The sequence below is a fragment of the Vicugna pacos genome, chromosome 14, assembly GCF_048564905.1.
Source record: "Vicugna pacos chromosome 14, VicPac4, whole genome shotgun sequence".
In the NCBI taxonomy this organism is placed as follows: Eukaryota; Metazoa; Chordata; class Mammalia; order Artiodactyla; family Camelidae; genus Vicugna; species Vicugna pacos.
Genome location: NC_133000.1, coordinates 5,784,058 through 5,801,641, shown reverse-complemented (window position 1 = coordinate 5,801,641; position 17,584 = coordinate 5,784,058). Strand labels below are relative to the sequence as shown.

At 51.6% G+C, this 17,584-nt stretch overlaps 1 protein-coding gene across 1 annotated transcript in view; it reads left to right on the top strand.

The window, feature by feature from the left end:
- The window catches only part of KATNAL1 (katanin catalytic subunit A1 like 1), a 119,632-nt gene extending 104,415 nt beyond the window's left edge, over positions 1–15,217 (top strand). The window contains exon 10 of the mRNA XM_072976072.1: positions 15,051–15,217. Within this exon, the coding sequence (XP_072832173.1) occupies positions 15,051–15,106 (56 nt within the window). The 3' untranslated portion in view covers positions 15,107–15,217. The remainder of the gene's footprint in view (positions 1–15,050) is intronic.
- The last annotated feature ends 2,367 nt before the right edge of the window (positions 15,218–17,584 follow it).

Here is a 17,584-nt window from a genome sequence, read left to right as displayed (position 1 = left end):
ATCTCACTTTTGAGGGGTTGGTCAGTTATTCTGATAACAAGCCTATTCTCTGCCTCTCTGTCACTGGCCATCTGGCCTCGGTCCCAACTGTCTGTCCAGGAGGTCCCACTAATCTTTGCAAACAATCTGTGTCAAATAAGAAGTAAAAGTCAACACCCCATTTCACAGATTACTCACTGAGTCCGCCAACAGACAGTGAGGGAACTCGGGGAAGGTGACCCTCAGGCCGATCACAGCACATCTTACAGAAGAGCCAGACCCCGGGGTCCTGTTTGGACCGGCCATGGTGGGAATCACAAGCTGAGTTAAAATTTATACTTTTCGTTATATTCCCCCCTTATCATTAAACCAGGGCAAGTTCATTGTCGTGAATCTGAGTGAAAACAGAAAAACTCCGAAAGGAAAGTCAAATTCACCCACAATCTTAACACCTGGATTTAATCTCAATGCTGAGGAAAGAAGCATCCGATTCAGGATTGCTTCGTCCTTGTCCGCCCAGGCCCACGCGCTTTTCCTTCAGGGTCATGTCTGCTCACCCAGCTACCAATCAAAGTTATTTCCCCCCTGTTTTATGTTCAGTGTCAATCAAGAACAATTACAGCACCTGTTAGGGAGTGACTTATGTCCCCCCTCCATAATAGCTATGTTCAAGTCCTAATCCGCAGTGCCTCTAATTGTGACCTTATTTGGAAATAGGCTCCTTAGAAAAGTAATTAGTTAAATACAATACGGATGTAGGAGTGATCCGATAGGACTCATGTCCTTATCAGAAAAAGGCCTTGGGAAGACAGACACGCACGTGGAAAATGTCATGTGGGGATGGAGGGCTGGAGTGACATGGCTGCCAAGCCAAGGAATACCGAGAAGTGCCCGCCTCCCCAGAAGCTAAGAAAAAGGCGTGGGGCGGATTCTCCCTGAGAGCCCTTGCGAGAGCACGGCCCTCCTTACAACTTGATCTTGGACTTCTAGTCTAGATCTAGTCTAGAGCTGTAAGAGAAGAAGTTTCTGTTGTTTTAAGCCCCCGACCTCATGGTACTTCGTTACAGCAGCTGTGGGAAACTGATCCAAACCAAGTTATCACGCCCACTTTTGCTTGCTTCAGAGGCAGTAGGCTGTGCTGGTGGAGAGCACGGGCTTTGGTGTCAAGCAGACCTGGGTTCCACTCCCTCCTGTGATGACCGGTGTGACCTGGGTAAATAGTGTAACAGCTCTAAGCCTCACTTTTCTCATCTGTAAAATGGGGACCCTACCACCTAATTCACAGAGCTTTTATGAAATTTGAAACAGATGATGTCTATGAAGTACTCAGGCCTGGCACTCGTAGGCCCTCGCAAAGCACAGGGGCAAGAGACGGACAGGGCCGTGGGCGGGGATCCAGGGGCATCTCCGCCCACCTGTGCGGATCACTCAGGCTGAGGCCTCGGCCCTGCGTGGCAGACTGTCTGTCTGGATAATGGAGGGCAGAGGTCGGGCCAGGTGTCTGCCTCCCCCAGACGCTGTCAGGGTGAAGAAGGGGATGTGTGGGAGCCCTGGGAGGGAGCTGGGGCCTTAGCCCCACAGCACCGTCATCGTTTTCCCATCTTTTCATCATTGATTATTTCAGAGTTTCAACACCACGGTTTTCAGCGCAATGCAGAGGCTGTGTGCAGGGCCTCCATGCCTACCCCAGGCATCTGCTGTCACGCAGCAACAGCAAACCCACTCACTTGGGTTTTACCGCTTAATTATTGCAAATTGGCACAGCTTCGGGTGCCTTGAGAGCCCTTGGACACGCACCATACGTTTTGGGCAGGAAGGCTCTCCTGGCACGGGGCCCCTGACTGTCACGCGTGTCACTCCTGCAGCTCCGCTCTGCTAAGTGGTGGATCCCCTCCAAACCGTCGGCCCCAAACCACAGGAAGCCAAAGCCTGGCACTTGGAGGTGCCAGTGCCCTGCTCACACGGGACCAGCCTGTCAGCCGTGCGTTTGTCACTGGTGGTAGTTTCCAGCCTGGCTGTGGCAAGAGGCAAGGGGCTGGAGAGCCAGGCAGCCCGTCTGATGTTTCATGTGTGAGCAGGACTCCCTTGAAACATGTGCAACTCACCAGCCCCGAGCCCCCAGGCCCGAGTGAAGAGCTGTGTCCCCCCACCCATCTTGGTTGGCCCTCAAGGATGGACTCAGAGCAGAGGAGAGCTTGACAGGAACTAATCGCTCAATCATTCAACCAATGTTTACTGAGCACCTACCATGTGCCAGGGCCCTGGTGACAGCAATGACCGAGAAAGGGGGCGTCTAGAAGCTGGGTCTGGAGACAAAGACGCACGCGATCTGGGATGAAGAGTGGGCCAGCCTCCCTGAGCCTCCCAGTGTCCCAGGAGGAGCCTGTGCTGGAGGCCCCTGGAAGGCAGGAGCTCCCTCCGCAGCCTCCTGTGCCAGTCCCCCAGGCTTAATGAAACGCCACCATCAGGATGGGCCCCGGGCACCCGTACTTTTCTAAAGCACCCTAGCAGATTCCACCTGGGTGAGCAGCACGTCTGCGGAGTCCGTTCCAGCGCACCTCGCCTCTCACCCTTGCCTGAAGACAGGGGAGAGCCAGAGACAGGCGGGCAGCAACAGCCCCCCACTTCACCTCTGCTGAGCTCTCCAGGTACTCTCTGCCCATCTGGGCTTGCCAGGGGGCTCCATCTCCCAGCCCTGTTTCCTCTGGCGTTGGGTGAAACAGAGAATTTGAGAACACCGCTTGGACGAGGGCCATTTGGGGAGGCTATTCTGTAACAGAAAGATCCATCGCAAAATGTGAGAACAGACTTTATTACCAAGAAATCGGCACAGCAGACTTCCTGACCTTCAGCCCGTCTCTGAGCCGTAAGCACCCCGTTTCCCAGAAGGTGGGGAGGACCAGCATGGCGTGAGACAGGAGGTGAGGCCGGGGCCTGGGGACAGAATGTCTGTTTCGTTTGTTACTTGGTAATAAAAATAGTTGAAAGCTTGATTTCTGTCCACATCAAAATGTTCTCGGGTCAAAACGAGAGTAAAGCAAGTCTGTTGGAACATCCCTGGTAACAAAATGACTGTGTTAAACTGTCCTCAATCCTCCTGAGGGCTGGGGAGGTGGGGTCTGTGCCGGCAACACAGGAAGAAGCCACATGGTCTACACTGATGGGGGAGGGGTTTTTGTTTTTTTTTTTTTTTTTTGAGGTTCTATTTAATTTTGCTTTAATTTTAAAAATTTTCTATTGAAGTGTAGTTGATTTACTATATTGTTTATTGTACTGTGTTAGTTTCTGGTGTACAGCACAGTGATTCAGTTATAGATATATATGTTCTCTTTCATATTCTTTTTTATTATAGGTTATTACAAGGTATTGAATACAGTTCCCTGTTCTATATAGTAGGACCTTGTTGTTTATCTATTTTATGTATAGTAGTTTGTATCTACTAATCCAAAACTCCTAATTTATCCCTCCCCCACCCCCTGCAAAATCTCTTTGGGTTCAGTTTGATGGACTGGCCATTTGCGCTCCTCCTTTGAGTGTGTTATCCCTTTCTTCCCTTTAAACTGACATTCTGAGAGGTCCCTATATTTTGAAAGGCATCCTGGTCACCAGGGGTTTTTTAGGGGGGTTGTGGAGGATGCTGTTGTGGGGAGAGCTAATAACTTGAGAGATACATGCTTGAAAATTTCAACACATATTTAAGTAGTTCAGAAAAATACCAGGTGTAGTTTTTGGTAAATTATGTACAAAGGAGTTCATTTCTAAGCTTAGGTGACTATTAACATCAGTATCCCAGGGGACTCGAGAAAACTCTTCATGGGCTGGGGCTGTCCTTCACACCTCGGGGTGACTAGCGTCATTGGTCTCTATATGCCAGTAACACTACCCGCTCCATCACTGTGATGACTGAAAATGCCCACCCACCCTGCTGCATACGCAGCCCTGCCTCCACTGGGAGGCTGCTCACCGGATGTCAAGTCGCTGCTTCCTAAACCTCAACCCCGAGAAGGTCCTGCTGTTTGGACTTCCCTTTCTCAGAAGGTCCCAGCGGCTCTCTGGCTCCCCTGGGGGCGGCTGGTGCTTCCCTGACGTGGGTCCCCTTGCTTCTTGTCTATGGCTTCACCACTGAGGCTGCTCCCTGCCTCCAGGGCAGCGGAAAAGGCTATCTTACCTCCAGTCACTACTGATTTGTCTTTGGTGACCCGAAGACAGATAGCAAGCGCACCCTCAAAGGCCTTGGACCAGCTCCTCGAGGCGGGTCGGATGTCGGAGGGGCACTCCCAGACGCCACAGCCTGTGACCTCCTGAACACCCTTCTCCCAAACTCATCACTTAGTGTTAGTTCCAGGATTTTTATGTTTAACAGTCTCAGAAATGGTCTAATTTCTCCAAGATGGACTCAGCTGTGGACATGAAATTTTAGTGTGCTTAAAAATAAAACTGACCCAAAAACGTGACTCTGAATTACAGATCTGTAGGCTCACTCTGATATTCGAATCCAATGAGCCTGGAGGGCCCAAGAATCTGCATGTTTAAGAAGGCGCTCGGGGGGTTCTGAGGCAGGTAGACTGCAGGCTGCACGTGGGGAAACTGCCTGGTTGGGGGGCAGTGGTGTGTGGAAGAGGCAGGGGGCTTCATCAGGAGAGGACTGTGAGGGACCCACCGTGATAATTAAGGATTCTCAAAGTGAGCGTTGCCTTAGGGTCCTCCACGCCTCTGGGGCATTAATTCTCGTGGCTATGAGGAGTGGACGTCTGTGGCAGAGACTTCTACCCATTGTCTGCTCTTTTTAGAACTGACCCCAAGTTTTTACTGGGCACGGTCCACTGGGAATAAAGACTGCCTTTCCCAGCCTACCTTTCAGCTGGGGATGGCCCGGTGAGTGCACGCGGGCTGATGGATGTAAGCAGAGGTGGTGGCTCCAGCTTCCAGGAAGTGTCCTTAGGAAGAGGGGCTGTGCCCTTTCCAGTCTTTCTCTTCCCTGTTCGCTGGAACAGGGATGCATTCTCCCAAGGAGACCGTGGGAGCATATGCAGCAGAGCTGCGGGACCGAAGCGGCCCGGGTCCCTCGGGGTCCCTGTAACTGCCTGGGACTCTCCAACCCCAGCCTTCGTGGGGATGTAAGAGGGACAAAAGCATGTCTTCTTTAAGTCACTGTTACCTGGTGGCTTTTCACTCATTCACGGCTGAGGCCAGTGTTTACTAACACAGGGTCGTGGCTTAGGATTAATCAGCATTCAGCCCAAGACCTAGCCCTGTGGGGTGACGGCCCTGCCAGGAGGGCCTGAGGGCCCTTCCAGGCAATAAGCTTTTTTAAAGGAAGAAAGAATGGGGTCCTCCCCAACATCCTAGTGGGGAAGACTGTCTGCTACAACAGGGCCCCTTGGTCACATCTCCGCGTGCAATAGGGAAGAACAAATCTGACTGCATATTGGATCTGTTTTATCTTTGTATTCTGTTACTTGTTAATCATTAAAGGGATGTTGCCTATAAGCTTAAATTACACATAATGGCCCATCTCTGGGAACCCTGCCTCCCTGGTAATGAGCATCAAGCTAAAATACCTTCGTTTAGCTCACAGGAAGCATCCTGACCAGGCCCCCCTGTGCATGACTGCAGGAAGGAGACAGTGAACACATCCCCTCTGGAGGCTGATAGAACCAGGAAAGATTTGACTCTACTCTCTCCCCTTTAATATAAAAGGAGCCTGAATTCTGACTCGGGCAAGATGATTCTTTGAGACACTAGTCCACCATCTTCTCGGTCTGCTGGCTCGCTGAATAAGGTCACTATTCCTTGCCCTGGCAACTTGTCTCTCGATTTACTGGCCTTTCCTGCAGCGAGCAGTACCAGCCTGGGCTCAGTAACATACTCTGCCCCCTCCACCCTTACACACCTTAAGGCTGAGTCAGAGCCCTGGGCAGCAGGGTGGGGTGGGGGAGGTGGAGGCCCAAACAAGAAAACAAGCAGAAGGAAAGGGGAGGGTGAGAGATCTTCCAGCTCTGGCTCCTTCCAGCGTTGGCTCGGGGCGCCTTGAAGCTCTGACGCATCAGCGGGGTCCCAGCTTCCTGTGGTGATGAGAGCTAGAGCCCTTGAGAATCGGCAGTGGCCTCAGGACAACAGCGCCGGCATCACCGGAGCATCAGAAACTAAGAAGAGAGTGGGGCGGAGAAGAGGCAGGGTGGGCGCCAGGCCTCCCAGAGGGCTCCTGGCGATCTCGCGTCACATGGCTTTGGTGACCCCAGAAGTTGGCAGAATGCAGCTGAGCCAGGTCCTGCAAAATATGGGGCAAGGGAAACACCCGCACCCTGCGGACGTGGCCTGGGGTTGGGAGGGCCACACAAGAAAGCTTGCAGGGGACCTTCTGCAAGGCTGATCCGCAGGAGGACATCTGGAGCCACCCGCGGAGGGCGCGCAATGCCGAGCTCCATCCGTCCCCTGGCGCTGCGCCGCCTGGGCAGCCAGACACCCCACGCCCCTCTGTGGGACCACACGCTTAAAACCAGCAAAGAGTTCCCAGGCCACTCTTCGGCCTGAAGAACGTCTGCTTATCAAAGGCTGTGCTTGCCCTGGAGGTTCAGAACATCCTTTTCCTTTCCCCTCTGCACGCGTGCAGACCTGGCGGGCAGCAGGGCCCCGCAGTCCTCTGGGGGGACGGCTTCCTGACTCATGGAGACACATGCTTGGCAGCCTCCTTTGTTTCGTTTCCTGTGAGAAACAAGGCACCCCACGTGGAAATGGCCCAAGGTTTGATGAATGGGGGCCCCATAACATCAGAACGTCTGCTGTTCTCTGGGGACTTACAGGAATCCTGAAGCTGAATTCAAGGGCAATGTTTCAAAGGAAGTTGCAGGAGAGGTGGCTGTGTGGGAGGAGGGGGAGTGAGTTTGCAAGCAGGCTGGCTTGGTAGTCCTTTGGCAGCTCCATGTCAAGGGCAGTGGGGCTGGATGTTGAGCTCTGGAACCGGTTGGGGGACTCTCCCAATATCAGGAAACTGCGGGCTACACCTCATGACTCTGGCTGAGTGATTTCAAGATTAACCCGCACTGGGGCTGATGGAGAAACCTGTGGATTCCCCTGCAGAAACATTCAGCTGCGGTTTCAGACTGCAGAGATCTATTTTCATAGATTGAAAAAAGGATCTGTTCTTACGTAGCTGAGATTCTCCCCCTGGCCCTTCCTTTCCACCCCCACGCCCCCCAAAGCCCCAGAGGCTCCCCAGTCCCTTGGAGAGTTGTCCCTTGACAGGTCACACAGTAGCTTCCCGAGCGTGTAGTACCTGGTGACGATTGTTCTTTCTTCCCCTTGGAACTGTCTTTTTGGGTTAAAACGTCGGGGAGCTGCATTCAGGTTGCCTGGGATACCAAGTGTCTTAACAATCCCGAGTATAAAATGGTGATAAAAGGAACTCGGGCCCTGGAGATGCCCTCTGAGCCAGGCAAAAGGTTCATCACACACTGCAGCCAGCCTCATGCTGGGCGGGAGGATGTGAACAGAGATCCAGGCCAGGAGTCAGTATCCTGAGCGCAGTCAGGAGGCTGATGAAAAGAGGATACACGATGCGATGTACCACCTGCGTATTTCTGTAATTCAGGATCTCCCGAACTGGGAGATGCTCCCATGTGCGGCGCGCGGGAGCCTGGAGTTCCCCTCACCTGCACACGCACGTTCTTTCACTCATCTACATACCTGATTTCACGCGGACTAAAGGGGAAAGAGAATCTCGGTTCCAGCAACAGTAAGCCAGCCTCCCGCCTCTCCGGTTCTCAGCTTCTCCAGGTGAGAGTGAGGCTGTGCGACTAGGTGCTCTGCGGGTTCTCTTCCAGTTCTAAACGTCTTATGACTCCAGGGTTTCTCAGATTGACTTCTTGTGACAAATATTTATGAAGTCAAGCACAATGATGGGCCCTGGAGACAGACAGTGAGTCAGATGTTGTCCCTGCTTCCTGTGAGCCCAGCTGAAATGTTCACACACAGCACAGTACAGGATACACTAGAGTCACACCCGCATTGCTGTGGGAGCACTGAAAGGAGCGCTGAGGTCAGCGCGGAGTCTGGGAGGATGTCAGGCATCCTTGAAGTGGTGAGCACCGTAGACGGAGGGAAACGCAGGTAGAGCCTGGAGGTGGGAACCAGCTAGGAGCGTCCGGGTGAGATTCTGACACCAGTTCCGGGGTGGGGTGGGGTTCCCCGCACCACGCAATTCTCAGACACCAGCTGGGTGTCCCACAGTGCAGCCCAATTCTGAAACTCTCTACCTGGAGGAAGCACCACATTGTAGGAGTGAAGGGCTCAGCCCCACAAGACGCCCCCACTTCAGATGCTCATCACGAGCCCTGTGCTTCTTACCAACTGACCATAAATCCGAGGTTCTCCTGATCGTCGCCTTGGGTTCAATTAATTTTCTAGAAGGCCTCACAGAACTCAGGAAACCAGTTTACTCACTAGATTACTAGTTTATTACAAAGAATAAGAGTCAACAGCCAAGGAGGGAGGGAACAGCTCAGTAGGGAGGGTGTGTGCCTAGCATGCATGGGGTCCTGAGTTCAATCCCTAGTACCTCCATTAAAAAAAAATCAAAGAAATAAATAAACCTAATTACTTCCCTTGCCAGAAAGAAAGAAAGAAAGAAAGAAAGAAAGAAAGAAAGAAAGAAAGAAAGAAAGAAAGAAAGAAAGAAAGAAAGAAAGAAAGAAAGGAAGAAAGACTCAACAGCCAGATGAAGAGTACACAGGTGAGGTTTTGAAGAAAGGAGCTTGGGTCCCTGTGGCGTTTGGGGACTAGAGGAGCATCCTGTGGATATGCTCTGGTTCTCCAACTTGGAAGCTCTCCAAACCCTGTCCTTCTGGGGTTTTATGGAGGCTTCCTTACGTGGACATGACTGGTTAAATCATGTCATTGGTGATTGATTCAACCTCCAGCCCCTCTGCCCTCCCAGGAGGTCTGGGGCGGGACTTGAAGTTCCAACCCTCTGATCACGTGGTGGGTTCTTCTGGCGACCAGCCCCTATCCCTTGGTGACTTAGGGGCTTTCCAAAAGTTCCCTCAGTAACATAACAAAAAACACCTTGATTTCTCTCAGCACTTAGGAAATTCCAAGTGTTTAAGAGCTCTGCCAGGAAGGTGGGGGCAAGATAACCTGACAAGACAGACGAAGACTAAATATATATTTCTTATTATGAATCACAGTATCACCTTGGGGTTCTGTGACTAGTCTGTTGTGACCAGAAGGAGGGACATACCAGAACCTGAGGCTAATTATAGAGGGACTTCATGCCCCGCGGCAAAGTGACAGGGTCAGGTTTGTAACTAAGATTATCGTGTGGGCAGCATAGGAGCTATTTTGGAGGAAGCAAGACAGAAAACCTCGAGACCTGATTGCAGATTCTTTCAGTAATCAGTGTGGAAGCTGTGCGCGCTGGCCGGAGACAGCAGGCATGGAAGGGAGGGGTTGTGAGGCGAATTCAGAAGGTGGAACCCGCAGGATTTGGGTGGCCAGTGGAATTTAGGGAATACAGGGGTGGGGGAGACAGGAGGATGGATAGGTTTCAGAAGAATGGACAGGGTAGCTGTAAACCTGGAAAAGACCCAGAGGAGAGCAGGCTTGGGGTATGGGTGTGGGCAGCACGCCTCATTCATCTGGGGTCTGTCGGGTTTACGGAGCAGATGGAGGCTGTGTAGATGGAGGTGTCCGGCAGAGAGCGGAGAACCCACGCCTGGCCACTGGGACACTGACTGGGAACAGAGTCATAGGCTTAGGGGTACACAGCACGTAGGGGGCAGAGTATGGAGGCGGGGAAGACACCCCCAGATCTGATCCTGGGGAAATCTCAAGATTTGGGGAGCCATTTGAATACGAGCAGTGAGCAAGGGAGACCGAGACGGTGCAGTCTGGAGGAAACAGCAGTGACGTGGGGCTGCAGAGCCGGTCTCAGGACAGGGCTCCATCCACGTAGCCAAGCTGAGCGGTGGGCGGAGGGAGACAGAGACCACCCCGGGGCGGAAGTGGAACTCTGAGAAGAGGTAAGAGAAGGGGAGGGTGTGACTCCCGTCTGCATAATGAGAATGTCTCCAGCTCGAGGGCCCTTCCATCAGAAGACTGAACAAATGCCAGAGCCTCTGCATCGGCTCTTCCTGCACCACGTGCGCCCATCTGCAGGGCCTCTCCCTTCCATCCCCCCAGTCCTTTAGCCCGGAGAGCCTTCCCATTCCCGCTTCTGCACTAGGAAAGATCCCCGCCTGCGCACTAAGATGTGAGGCTTGAACTCTCCTGTGGTGAAATTCTTGCCTCTCCTAGAGCAGAAGCTTCAAGCAGCCGGGGCTGAGCCCTGTGCTTGGGACAAAGGTCAGGGAGAGGCAAGGAAACCACAGCCCCAAATTCCACCCCATCCTTCCTACCCCCGCCTCCCCGCTTCTACCACCTACCCATATACATTTTTTATTTTGAAAAAATTTAAACCTACAGAGAAGTTGGAAGAAGCAGAATCCAAGTTCCTCGTTCCAGAATTCACTCTCTTCACCATGACCCACAATTCCGAGGGCCCGAGATCTGCTGCATACTGTCTGAACATCCATCATCACTGATCTCACGATAACACTGCAAAGATAGGTGTTCCCATTGTACAGATGGGGAAACCTTGACTCAGAGATGGTCCGTGAGCTGAATTAGCTCATCACCTAGTACGAGATGCAGCCAGATGGTGGGTTCCGGTTGGAGCCTTCGCTTCTCCGCCCCACACGTGGTCCTCACGTCCGTCATCTCCTGTTTGGCTCTGGGAGGAATATGTCTGAGAGGAAAGGTGCGGCTGGGGCAGGGCCCTGCTCTCACCCTCCTGGGCTTCCACTCACTGCCTCCCCGGCTTCTCCACACCTGCTGGAACCATGGACGGGGCTGAGGTGAGGGAAGGAGTCAAGACTGCCTGACCTGGGCATTGGGCAGCCCTTGTGGCCACGTTGCTTGTCTGGCTCAGAACCTGCACGTGGAAAACCGATCTCTCAGTGTGCCGGTGGCGGTGTGGGGTTGCCGCAGCTGAGGACAGACTGCGGACAGACACTGAGGCAAAGCCTCTTCCTTGGCTACCTTCCCCGGCTGCCCCAGAGGCCTCAGGGTGCCCGGATCTGAGTGGGGAGACGGGCACACTGTGGTTATAGGTAGGGTTGGGAGCACGGCAGGCTGGGGTCAGCAGACTTGGGTTTGAATATCATTTCTACCCATTATTATTATTATCTGTGAGATGTTGGGTTAGTTACTAAAATCTCCACGTCTTGATTATCCCATATGAAAAATAGGGATAATATTATTCACCAACTTCCTGCGGTCGTTGAGAGGATATGATGAGTGAAAACATGGGAAGTGCTTGATTCGTTGTAAAGCTCAAGTCAATGTCATCTGGCTTTATTATCACTTCGTTAAGGGACGGCCCCAGACAGCAGCAGGAAGAGGACCGCTTACAGTACGGCCTGCTTTGCCGGGCTCAGCATCTCCCTAATCAGCTCGGTTCTTCCATAACTGAGCTCATGGCTTTTTAAAAAATTAATTACCTTTTAATTAAGCTTCAAGGGAGAAAGCAGTTTGGAACTGGCCGAGCCCTGTGTGTCTAACTGCTGTCACAGGGGAGAGGGGGCTGGGGGTGGGAGGGGCAGCCGTGGTGAGTGGGAGGGGAGGGAAGGATGGTTGCTCCCCATCTCCGGGCACTGGGTGGGGGCAGCGCCGAGTCCTTAGCAGACTCTCCCTGAGTATTTCCTCCTGCTGCCTCCTTGACATCACTTGGAGGTCACAGGTTGTCACAAAGTGCAATAAACAGAACCCTTGAATTTTCCCCTAAATGTGCTTCATTTCTCAGGAAATGGTCATCTAGGGCCTTGTCTGGGCCAAAAACCTCACAGGCTCCCTTAACTTCCATATCCTTCATCCCCCACAACCAGAAGCAATCAGCAGGTCCTGGCTGGCTCTCCCTCCCAGGTCATTCCGAAATGTGCCGATTCTGGGCAGGTTTCAGGGTCCACCAGTGACTGTCCCTCCATCCCTCCAGGCACGGGCATCAGGCAGAGGGCCAGACCACCATCTGGACCCTGAGGCTGGGCTGGAGAATGGGCTCGGACCACCTTCACTCCCTAGTCTCGTCAATCTCTCTGCTGGGTGGTGGGACTGGAAGTGGTCCTTGATTCTCTCCTGGGGCTGCTGTGGGAGCCCTGAGAGTGGGTGCTTGTGCGGTGGACTGCGTTTCCCCCGTACACTGCCCTCCGATGGCAGGTCCTGTCCTCTCTGGCCTGGCTCACTGATGTCCACTGGACCACAGTGTCTAGTTTCCTCTCCTGCCTCTCTGTGACCAATTCTCCGAACAGCAGCCAGGGTGGCTTTCTAAAAACACGAATCAGATCCCTTTGCCTCCCTTTTTCAAGCCTGTTTCCATCCAGGATTATGGGAGGTTGTGGTCTCTGATGGTCCCCTGACCAGAAAGGACCTACCCCAGATGGTAAACAGCTGACCCCTCCTGAGTGATGTTTTGAACAATAAATTCAGATTTGGCTCCAAATCACTTCCCCAGAAAGGCTGTGTGTCCCCACTCCCAACCAGGTTGCCCCACCTGCCCCCGGTTCTCTGTCACGTCACCCTGTTTTCACAGCATTTCTCACTTCTCGGATTTATCTTGCTCATTCATCGTGACCTGATTATCCGCTGCACTCTTCTAGAACAGGAGTTCCTCAGAGTCAGCTCGGTCCAGTGCACTGCTGTTCTGGCACAGGGCAGGTGCCCAATTAGACCTTTGTTACAGGGAGCGGGGCACAGCCACCAGGGCTCATGCTGTCTAAGGCCTTCTCCCAGGGAGCTAAATGATGTCTTAAGGATAGTCTGGTGTCTTCCCTCAGGAGCTGCTTTAAGGCCTGAGAACCCTCCAGATTAGGACATTGTTTCTGCTTGGCAGAGCACACATTTGTTCCCACTGGCTCACGGTTTCACAGCTGAAGCAGCCGAGCATAGCGGTTCAGACCACAGTAGGAAGACTGGTTACATCTCGGTTTAAATCCAGCTTCTGCAACTTACTAGCCGTGCAAATCTTGGGAAGTTACTCAACCTCTTAAAGCCTTTGTTTCCTTGGTTGGAAAATGGGGACTCCTGCAGAGCTGTGACCATTCGATAACATGATACAAGTAAAGCACTTAGCACAGTAGCTGGCACCTAGGAGAGCCACGGAATTTTTTTCCTATTTTTATGAGATCTGAAAAAGGGGAGGGGGAGGCAGAGACTGGCTTCCTGGGGTGATAACTGAAGTATTTGTGATCACTGCTTTAAAATATTCTGGCTGGTTGACCGTTGGCCCATCTCTCTCTGCTGATGCTGAGTAAGTGGGGGCCCCCAGAGGAGCTCAGGATGCGGCAGGAACCTGCCCCACCCCCCTCCTGCCGGGAAGGAGTCTGAGGACCAGCACCCCTGGCCGGCAGCAGCCCTGTCTTTCAGGAGGCTGGGGTCCTGGTTGTCATGTGGCCGATGCCCGGATGTGCTTTACCGCCTGGAGGAAGCAGGCCTGTTTGGGTCATTAGCTGCGGCTTCTTCAAGATAAAGAGAAACCACAATTGAGTCTGCTGCGCTTTACAGAAGCTAGCTGTGCATTCCTCACTCCATAATAACCCTGGTACTGTCTTCACTTTTCTCCTACTCTTCCTTTATTTCTTTATTTAAAAGAGGACAAGTCAACCTAAAACACTGAATAAATAATTCACCAGGGATGGAGTCGGGTGATGAGATGGGCCCAGGATCTGGAGTCAAAAAAGGTCTGGGTACAGTCACATCACTTAACAGCCTGGGGATCTGAGGAAGCTAATGGACCTCTTTGGTTCTAATGGTCCCTGTGGTTCAGGGACATTTTCAAGACACAGATACCCCACCCTACGAGCGGGAGAGCCCCCCTCGAGGCTGGACTGGTGCCAGCCACGCATAGCATGCCCATCTGCTTCGAGAACGGATGGCAAACACTCCCCTCTGGGCTCCCCTCGCTCGCAGGGTGGGTCTCGTCCCTCTTTGCCATCCTCACACCCAGCCCCACCTCCAAACCTCAGCCATCCACAGCTGGATGGCGACCGCGTGTGCGCTGATGACCCTGACAAGCGGTTTGTCTCTTCAGCAGCCCTTTCTTGCCCTTTCAACAGAGGCAGAGGCTCGGTGGAGATGTATTTACAATTCGTGGTGGGAAGACCTCTGCTTAGGCAAGCTCTTTGAAACCTGCGTTTTCCGGGAAAACAGCAGCTCCGGGTGCCAAGCTTTCTGCCTTAAACAAGGAGAAGCCGCCCTCTGCTGGTCACACTCGGTAATAGCACACACAGGCGGAGAGAACCGGGAGCTCCTCTCCCCGCCTCCCGTCGCCACGCCTCCCACCGGAGGGAGAAGCAGGCCTGGGAGATTCTGGATTGTATGCAGTTCTGTAGGTTTTAAAAGCTGCGGTTTTCCCTCTCCTCTTTTCTTTTCTTTTCTTTTTTTTGAACAGCATGGACGTGTCTTTATTTTGCTAAATTTGATTTACGTCCAAATATTTTAAGACAAATCTATCACCTAAAGCAAGGTATGTCTATATTCAACTACACTTGCAAAAGTTTGATCTGGACTGTTTCCAAAGTTTTTGGAAGAGCTGCTACAAGTCCCATGCTATAGCTCAGTTTTACTGCTAGGTCATTTAGATATTAAGATTGACCTTTTCTAGAAAAAAAAATATATATATTTGTGTTGGGTTGTGGTCAGTTTGCAATGTGTCAATTTCTGGTGTACAGCACAATTTACATACACACACACACACACACACACACACATACACAAGTTCTTACTGTTCAGCATAGGGAACTAGATTTAGTATCTTGTAGTCACCTGTAATGAAAAAGATCCACGTATGTATAACTGAATCACTTTGCTGCACACCAGAAACTAACACATTGTAAGTCAACTGTACTTTAATAAAATAAATAAATTAAAGTACCCTATACTTAAAAAAAAGATTGACCTTTTCTTTTTTTAATTTAAAAAAAGTAAAAAAAATTTTTTACTGAGTTAGTCTCTCTTTTTCTGTTTTTCATTTTCTTTCCTAGTGCTGCTCCTCCCCTACTCCAGGCAATTCCAGCTGTTTACACTGAATGCCAGTTGAAAGTTGACAATTGCGTGTGCGATGCAATTTCATCTTAGAAGACAAGAAAAATATTCACAGCTCTAAGGAAACAGAAAATAATCATTAAACTCTCAGCAGCAGGACTATGAATTTTTAGGACTGATCATTTATTTCTGTGTAACAAGAAGTAACTATCCCCATGGGGGGAGCATATTTCTTTAACAATCACAGGTGACCGTGTTTATTAATAACTGATAATCGGCAGAAAGGCAAGGGCATTCTTGCGTGTGCGTGCGTCTGGTTAAGCTTGAGTCTTCTGTTGGGCGTCTGCTCTGGGCCTGGGCCGCTGCGGCGGGCATAGCCCGAGGGCTTCCACGCCTTGGAGAACCTTGAGTTATTTCTTGAGCGCAATTTCAGAAGTCAGATCAAGGTTTTAAAGTCTGGCTTTTATCCTGATCACGCTGAATAACTTAAAACACCGTAAGAGGCACAGGTGCCAGGCTGATTCTGGAGGGAGCCCCAGCAATTCCGGGGCGGGGCCCTCCCACGGGGCCGGCGCTGTGCCCACCCGGGCCCTCGGGTGGAAGGAGCTTGGCCTTTGGAGTCGGACACGGGGCGCTCGGCTTTGCCACTTACTGGCTGGAACTCCGGCTGCCTCTTTAGCTCCTCGGAACCCATTTCCTCCTCTGTAAAATCGGGGTAGTGAGACTCTGGTGGAGCTTTTGAAAAGGCAGTGGTCACCTCAGTGAGAAGTGGTGCATGATCTTTTTGAATAATGACTGGCCGCTCTCAGTTCTGTGTGTCGGAGATGCCAACACACAAGGGGATCGGGCTATTGTTGGCGGAAAAAGTCTAGAATAGTTTCCTAATGGCTGTGTGCAGTTGGGGCCCTCAGAGAGACTGGAGGGCCTCGTCTATCTGACTTTGCTACAAGGCTGCCTGGGGCCCTGTCGGGGGATTGCAGCCCTCCTCCAGGCTCTAATACCCCCCCACGGAAGTCGGATTGGCTGCCCCCTCCCTGTTGGCGGTCTCCAGGCTCTTCTGACTGCTCCCTTATCATTAAACGTTTCTGAGCACACATCCCTGTATACATAAGTTCATTTTAAATTGTATATGGGCACACGTAACTATTCTTTTGCCAATCTGCATATCAAGCATTTATATATCAAATAAGAACTCAAGTTCTCATTCTTAAAATAATTACATGTAGGATTTCTAGTTTCATCTTCCCACATCTCAGTAGATTCACTTGGTCACCTGCTTTAGGGACCACATCGCTCGGAAGGGTTAAATGAACCAGACTCTTAGACGCCACTGTTATTATCCCTCTGCCATCCTTGCCGTCAGTGCCGTCCTGCACCCCAGTAAAGTTGTATTTCCATCCGTTCCCGAGATGTGCGTGACATGATGATACGCGGGAGGCTGCCATCCATTCACTTACTCACTCAACCATGAATTCTTCACACGCGTCTAGGGATGAGCTATGGTGGAAACACCGTGTTGGGCTCTAGGGTGGAGGGAGGGGAAAGAGTGTTCAGGCAGCCCCTCTGGGTCTTGGTCCTGAGAGCTTCCTCCGAGGCTATTATGAGGATCAGTGGCTCCTGTGCTTATAAAGCGCTTCAAGGGGGGCTGGCAGCACGAGGCGAGGACCCTCAAAGTGTCATCACCACCTGCATGCTGTGCCTTCATCTCTCTGCAGACCTGGGTACCTGCACCAGTGTCTCCCCAGGGACCACAGGGTGTGAACGCTGTGACCACACTAACCAGTAACATTCAGGAAACAGTGGCCGCATCAAAATTTAAATTTTGATATCAATACGTACTATTAGCGATTCTTTGGAAGAACTGTATGCCCGTCTGGATTTTATTTAATCTAAGGTTTGAAAGTTTTAAGGAATTAAAAATGTCTGACCTGCCTGTAAGAAGCCTAACAGACGCAGAAGTGGTAATCAAACATTGGAAGAGCGATCAGACAGGTGCCGGGAGCAAAAGGACAACTTCACGGATACAGAGCGACAGCCTAGAGGAAACAGAGACTGGTTGGAGAGGAGGAAAGTGAAAACTGCAGGACGGAGCCACCTGCAGGACTGGGTGGGGTCCGTCACCAAGCTGTCTGGGCTTAAGATTCCAAGGTAGGAAATAAGGACCATTTGTGTAAGTGAAGGGGGATCCTGGGGAGAACCTGACACCTGTTGGGTAATATGGTGGTTCTTCACTGATAACCATGAGGGTGTTCTGCCAGACCATGAGCACACCAGGTGGAGCTGGTACTGTTGTCCTGTCACCCCTATGACAACGCTACCTGGGAAGTTTGGGGTCTAATAGAGAAGATGTAGGCAAATGTGTAATAGGGTCCAGCACGTTAGTATAACAGATGTTCGAATAATTGGCTCTGTGATGCCTGAGAGGAACTATGACTTGGGGATCAGAGAAGGGGCTGGAGAAGAGGGGACACTGAGCTGTGTCTTGAAGAATCAGTCGGAGTGCATTCAGTGTAGCGGGAGCAGCCTGTGCTAG